Source organism: Tachysurus fulvidraco, chromosome 15, assembly GCF_022655615.1.
Source record: "Tachysurus fulvidraco isolate hzauxx_2018 chromosome 15, HZAU_PFXX_2.0, whole genome shotgun sequence".
Classification (NCBI taxonomy): domain Eukaryota; kingdom Metazoa; phylum Chordata; class Actinopteri; order Siluriformes; family Bagridae; genus Tachysurus; species Tachysurus fulvidraco.
Genome location: NC_062532.1, coordinates 7796442 through 7803320, shown reverse-complemented (window position 1 = coordinate 7803320; position 6879 = coordinate 7796442). Strand labels below are relative to the sequence as shown.

At 42.6% G+C, this 6879-nt stretch overlaps 1 protein-coding gene across 2 annotated transcripts; it reads right to left on the bottom strand.

The window, feature by feature from the left end:
• Window positions 1-3048: 3048 nt before the first annotated feature.
• Window positions 3049-6850, bottom strand: timm29 (translocase of inner mitochondrial membrane 29). Of its 2 annotated transcripts, XR_003444566.2 has the most exons (3): window positions 6696-6850; window positions 4780-5946; window positions 3049-4698 (listed from the first exon to the last, which is right to left on the bottom strand). XR_003444566.2 is itself a non-coding variant. In XM_027171671.2 (2 exons), exons 1-2 carry the CDS (start codon window positions 6781-6783, stop codon window positions 5285-5287), a joined length of 750 nt encoding a protein of 249 aa, XP_027027472.1. In that variant the 5' UTR covers window positions 6784-6850; the 3' UTR covers window positions 3049-5284. The 2 variants fall into 2 exon arrangements, 1 of the variants encoding a protein (XP_027027472.1); XM_027171671.2 differs by having other exon boundaries at window positions 3049-5946.
• Window positions 6851-6879: the final 29 nt, after the last annotated feature.

The window sequence follows — 6879 nt, the reverse complement described above, 5'->3', positions numbered from 1 at the left end:
GGTTCTTAGCATGATGCTAAACAGTGAGAATGCTATCTTTTGAGGCATGGTCATATGTAGAGTGACCAAGTGCAGCAAGAAACTGAACATAAGCACTCTGGCATCTATTATCTGATTATGGGGGAAGGGAGCAGCGCAGGGGCCACGGGTTGAGCGGGAAAACGGGAAGGGAGCACTCTGTTAGCTAGAGAGGACAAAAATGGAAAGGGGGTAGAGGGAAGGAATGGGGAGCTGAAGGAACAGAGGTGGAGAGTGCATGTCTGTCTGGGTGAGGAAGGGGGGCATTGATCGATTCCAGCCTTTGCATTTCCAGACACAATGATTGGCAAAGGTCAAAGGGTCTCATTTCCTATGAAAGAGGGTCTGTCTGGTAGTGACCATCCGTTTTTCTTTCTGCAGGTTCAGCATGGTCAGAATACACACAAACACACATACGTACAGAACGATTAAAAGAAATCATATTTTTAAAGACATTACGCCCAGGGTAATATTCTTTCTGTAGGTTAAAGCTAGATGGCTCACTAACTAGCGTGAGCAGCTACACGATGGCATTTGTTCAGCCGTTGCTGAGCATACAAGGTGCAGAAGTACATGGGGGAAGGGTCTTAGAGGAAGAATAAGCCTACCGAGACAGACCAAACTGGCCCCCTCCACCTGGGACTTGAACTCATGACCCTGTGGTGAATAAGTTCAAGGAAGGCACAGCCATTTTTCAGAATGGCCGCACTCAGAGAGTTTCCCCCAAAGCTGTATGCATGAGATATTCACATAATATTAATGACCTGACTAGTCCTAGCTTGAAGCAAAGAAAAACTTGCGTGTAGTTGAAATGTCAGACCAGACCTTGGAGAATAGTTTGACTCAGGATGAACGACAGTTATTGACAAACATGTCTGTGTTTATGTGATCAGTGACCGGTGATGCCCCCACCCCTACCCCCTGAGAAACCTTCCCTCTACTCCCTCCCACCCACCCACCCTCATCGTCTGGGTTACGTCTACCTGCCCCAGACGAGATCAATACTTTAATCAAATTGCTGTTCACTTACACAGGGACTGATACCACCTCCTCAGCCTGGCATGTGTACATGTATCCACACACACACACAGAAAAATGTGAAAAGTGCACTGAACACTGCAAGTCATGGAGAATGATGTTGAGAACAGAGGAGTCCCAGATATGTCCACAAGTAGCATAGAAACACATGCAGATACAACGCTCATGCATGCCTTTGTGGATAACATCAGATTAGCCACTGTTCGCAGTATTGTCTGAACACATAAGCAACACTTGTCATCAACGTCACATCAAATTTGTGTCCGGTTTCGGAAAAAGCCGCCTCCGGGCATGACAATGCATCCTGATGTAAAATCTCCTGGCGCTCCCAACACCGGTTATCTATTCTTAATAAATGACAAGAGTTTCAATCCTATACAAAGAGCAAGGAACAACAAAAAAACACAGGAAGAAATATTAGGTAAAATGTACTTACCTTCTTACAGCCCCTGTGAGAGAGCTCAGATGTATACACCCAGTCTGACTCCTGCTCTCCTGTCCTCTCTCTCTCTTTCTCTCTCTCTTTCTCTCGCTGTACGTCGAGTTCTGTCGTTCCAACCCTGCATTCCTCCATCTCAGCATATCCCTCCCTTTCTCTCCCCCCCTCTCGCTGGGTCCCTCTTTCTACTATTTTAAAACTCTGCCCCCTCTTTGCTTCCCTTCCTACTTTTAAAATATCACCATATTTTTCTGATCCCTCGTTTCTTGCTCTTCTTTCCGCTCCAAGCAAAGCTTTTGACCTATGTGGTCTCGTCCTTCTTTCCATAGCAAACTTAACTGTACGACTGTCTGTTGTTTCCATGTGTGTGTATATGAAAGAAAGAGAGCGAGAGAGAGACCGAGAGAGCGTGAGTGTGTGAGAGAGAGAGAGAGAGAGAGAGAGAGAGAGAGAGAGAGAGAGAGAGAGGCAGGGAAAGAAGGGGGGAGGGAGGGAAGTGCAAACCAGGACACACAGGCTGTGTCAGTTTGAATGAAAATTGTGAAAGCTCTGCTTCTTGCTTCTCCCTCCCTCCCTCCCTCCCTCCCTCCTTCCCTCCTTCTCTCTCTCTCTCTCTCATTTTTCCCTCCCCCTTTCTCTGACACCCTCTTCCCCACCCTACCCTCTCTCTCTCTCTCTCTCTCTCTCTCTCTCTCATGTCTGTATGCATGCTCAGTCTGCCGTCTCTCCCATCATCAAAATTTTTCACACACCACACAGACATTTATATTTATACCTCCCTCTTTCTCACTAACTATCCTCTGTGCTCTCAATCACACACACACACACACACACACACACACTTGCACGCGCGCATGCACACACATTTTCCTCCCACTGTGAAGCAGACATTTAACCCTTTCAAACCCGAGCCAAAACCTTAACTATTTTAAACCTCCTAGTGTAACACTTCCTAGCCAAAGTAAAAGAAAATGATAAATGCAAACTGGTTTACTCCTTATGTCAAAATCCAAATTTCAAATCTCTCTTTTTTTTTTATAAAAACTTAACTTTCACTTAAGTGCCTGAATAACTTAAGTTTTTCTAAAAAGTTTGTAAATTATAATATAAAATGTTAAGCAAAGAATTCAAACATCCTCACAGTAACAACAATGGACCTACAATGCTTTTTCGCACATTTTTAAATAAACAAGTGTTTTCTTTTCAGCTCATTTTTTCCCATATGTATGATGTGGTTGTAGGGAGAGAATCAATAAGGTCAAACCCATGGGCAAAGCACCCCCACCCTCCCCCCTAACCTTTTCTCTAATCCCAATATTATCCCTAGTCACCTCTGACCCACCTTCTCCTGCAGCGTCTGGGCCGTACTGACCACTCATTAGCCTTCACCTCTGCTGCAGTCGCAGCCACATCCATCTAAGCGCCGGCTACCGAGACATATTTGACAGAGTGGCGGTCAATAGTCAATAGGGCAAAGGCAGCATGAGGTGGGGGAGAGAAGCTTAGTGCAAGATGAAAGACAGCATGAAGTAACATTGTCGAAAACTGAAACGTGGAGTCAAAAATGCTGCTTTTTTTATTTCGAATGACATACCGGGAAAATTATTATAGGAAGAATCAAACATACTGAATGATTATAGACATAAATAATAATGATAATAAAAATAATAAATGAGTTTCAAGAGTTTATCAGCACACCTTTTGTTTTGGTTTCTCAGTGCTCTTTGCTGCAGCGTTATCACAGATCAGTCTGACCGAAGGAAATGAAGCAAGCTAGGGACAGCATTTAAAAGGGCTGTGATTGAGCTGTGTGTTTTACAGAGTGATGGGTGCTTCAGAGAGGTTTCACCTATTGTCCATTTCCAAATTATGAGATAAGGTGGACACAAGCACCGGATGTCTGCAGTTTCCTTTGACCGGGTACGTAAAATGTTTTGTTACTGGATCAGAGCTTTATCAGCAGCAAGAACAGTAGAAGGCTTTAACTGAACTAAAAACAGGATTAATTATGGAGGGTGCTAAAATTATTGAGAGAACAGATCTCAGCTCATGATGTTTACTGAGCAAAGCCACTTTGTAGATGTGCATTAATGACATCACTGGACACATTATAGCGGGTTTCTTGCCATGCCTAAGTGGGATAAGGTTACAAGGAGTTAGGGAAAGCCTTACCCTAGACTGTGTGTATTCCACTGGGAGGAAAAACCACACAAGGCAATATGGATGTTCCAGCAAGCCTCATAAATATTCTGGTCAGTCACAAACAGAGACATAATCTATGCCTATTAAAAGTATTGGCCCATAATGTTTACTTTCCTCAGCTAAGACGTCAAGGACTATTTATATTCACGCACCCTGATAAAACAGTGCACATCACACGCTTTCCTCAATCTCAGTTTGCGTTCTTCACTGCAGGATCAGGATATACAATCCATTCCGGGAGATCAGATAATGATCAGAAATAAGAGTCAACACAGCAGGAGGGGCCACAGGATCAATACCCACCATCTGAAAACAGTGTGTGTCTGTGTGGGAGCAGAAATGATGGTAGCTGCACAAAATCTAATGTATAGCCAGTGGATTTCTCCTGGAATTCCCATCAAAAGGTATTGCATCTAAAAAATCAAGTTTATTTGTTTTTTAGGAGTCAACGATGAAAGGAGTACCTGATTTAATGCAAAAGAAAAAGCTTTTCCTTTTGAGGATAAGAACGCAACAATGTCTGCTTTACTGCAGAACTGTGTAGGGAACAAACGTTACGGCCATTTGAGCGGATTTTCACTGTGCCGGAAATCAGCATATGCTTTGTTAGCATTAGGCAGCATTACCTGAACAGGTGCTTGGACCTCAGTGTGCTGGAGATTTTGCTCATTCTTCCACAAACATGTTTTTTGTTTTGTTTTGTTTTCTTAAGTTTTCTATAGGATTCAGGTCAGTGCTTTGTGAATAGTTGCACTTTGTTGTCTTAAAGTTATTTTGTTACAGCTGTGGATCTCTGCTTAAAATCAGTGATGCTGCCACCCCCGTGTTTCACAGATGGTATTTTGCAGATTCTATGTCTCACCCCTTTTCAGTTACATTTGTGTTTCATCTCATCAGACAGGCAGGTCGTCATTCAATGACAGGCCATGGTAATGTAACACTCTTTTAATCATTGTGGATGTACATAATTTGGCACCTGATTTCCACAACTTCACCAGCTTCTTTGTCGATGTCTTGGGATTCATGTTTAACCTCCTCAGGACATGGTGTGATGTGGTTCTATACTTTATATCTTTGCATACAATTGTTGCTCATGGTGCCTGAATATCTATGTCTATAATAAATTGTTTTTACATGACCTCTGATGTGAAGTAGATTGCTGACTTGGGAACTAGTCCTTTCCAGATTTTACTTGAATAGACCTGCACCATAATGTCAGAGTCACACTATGCTGAGAAAAGTCCAACAAGGCACATCAATTCTGCTCAGTGGCATTGATGAATGGGGTAAAGGAGGAGCTGTCCATGTGGGAGGAGCAAAAGATTTTAGAGTATTCCTCAAAAATGTATTCAATGAATGAAGAAAGAATGTTGTTGTATGTAATAAAATGAAGGATTCATCATTTTGCCAGTTAAAATAAGAAGACCAGAAAGCAAGGGGTCAATAAGTTTCATTTTCTCAGAAGGTAATTTCTGCTTGAGGACTATAATAAATATAAGAGTTTGGTAATGTCTGTCCAGGCTGATAAACACAAATTCATACATGACATGACGACAGGTCTAAATTATCATAAACACATAAACCACATTAAATGTCCTGTTTTGTATTGCTCACATTTCCTTTTCCTGTTACCTCCTCACTTTTCTTCATACTGTCCATCTCTTCTTCTCCCTCCATCACCAGAGCCTTCCAGGACTCCTGGTGCAGTCTCTCATTTCTCTCTGTCTCCTGTGGTGTAGGGGGTGCTGTGGCCAGAAGGGCAGGAGAGAGATGCTTGAACTCCTCCTCATTTATATCATAGTTCCCCATTTTATTTTCCAACATCCACCAGCGCCCTGCAAAACCTACGTCCAACACACGTTCATGCAACTGTGACCAGGGCACAGAAAGTGCAGAACATCGTGCCTCATACAGGCTGGGCTCAGGGTCGTAGTCTGCCATGTAGGTCAACGACACAATGCCCAGGCTGATATATCGCAAACGGCCCTCGTTGCGCAGCTTGGCCAAGCTCTGCACATGCCCATCCGACATGCCACTACGGATCCACGGAGAGAGGAGGGCAAGCTGGTTGGAGGTCTCTAGTATTCTAGACTGAAAAGATGTGCTGTCTGGATTGGTGTAGTAACAGGCATAGGTACCTCCAAGCAAGGCCACATAAAAACTGGCTTTGAAAGGCCGTTCAACTGCACCAACAAATATTTCACGGCATGCTTCCTTATAGTCACGCAGAAGGCTGTAGCACCACACACCTGCCAAACAAATGTAGTCAGATTTAACAGATTTTGTGTGTCATTTACACATAAGTACACAAAGAAGTGGTTGACTGATTTACATGCAAGCCAAGTGTTTACCTGTCACGTAACCACAAACTTACACACTTTTTTCCTCTTCCGAATAAATAAACTCTAACCATTTATCCTCAAACAAAAGATACCTGGAAAAGGAAACAGTGTTCTAAACGACACAAAGCTAAAAACACTGACAAGCCGTGTTTACTTTATCTGAGCTGCTACTGTAGAGTAAGACCTGTCTCCAAAGGCGGGACAAATACTTTCAAGAGAGTATATGATTGGGTGAGAACAAGATAAGTACAAAATTGTCCACATGGATTCACTAGGAAAGTTATAACTGTTCTCTATTTTTCTTTCTAGATACACTATCGTATTGTTGTCTAAAACAATATAAGACAGGAACAAAAAAAAGCTCTAAAACACCTATTTTGATTTTTAGAAGCACTGGTTTGTAAACACTAAAAGAAAACCCGTTATAACAGGTAATGCCACTTTTGACCAAACTAAAAAGTGTCACTTTTTGTTACCTCAAAATGAAGTTTTATTGTGTTAAAAACCAGTTTAAAATGAGAGTAAAATAAAGAGTTGTGAACGACAGTCATACACAGACAAGGAGACAGACAAAAACAGATACAGAAATGTTTCTTATTCTATATTAAAATATACTAAAATAAACCTGGCTATATGCCACTAGGTAATGAGCTCACCTGCACGACTGTTTCGCAGTCTCTCCCATCTTGTACCCTTGCTGGTGGCAGCAGCTGCAGTAGAGCACCATCTCCCCAAGGCAGCCATGTTAGCGTGTGAACCACAGCGCGCATGCGCGATAACGGCCAAATTGCCATCTGGTGGACATACAGGATGCTACATAGGCTACAGATGGCATTAATT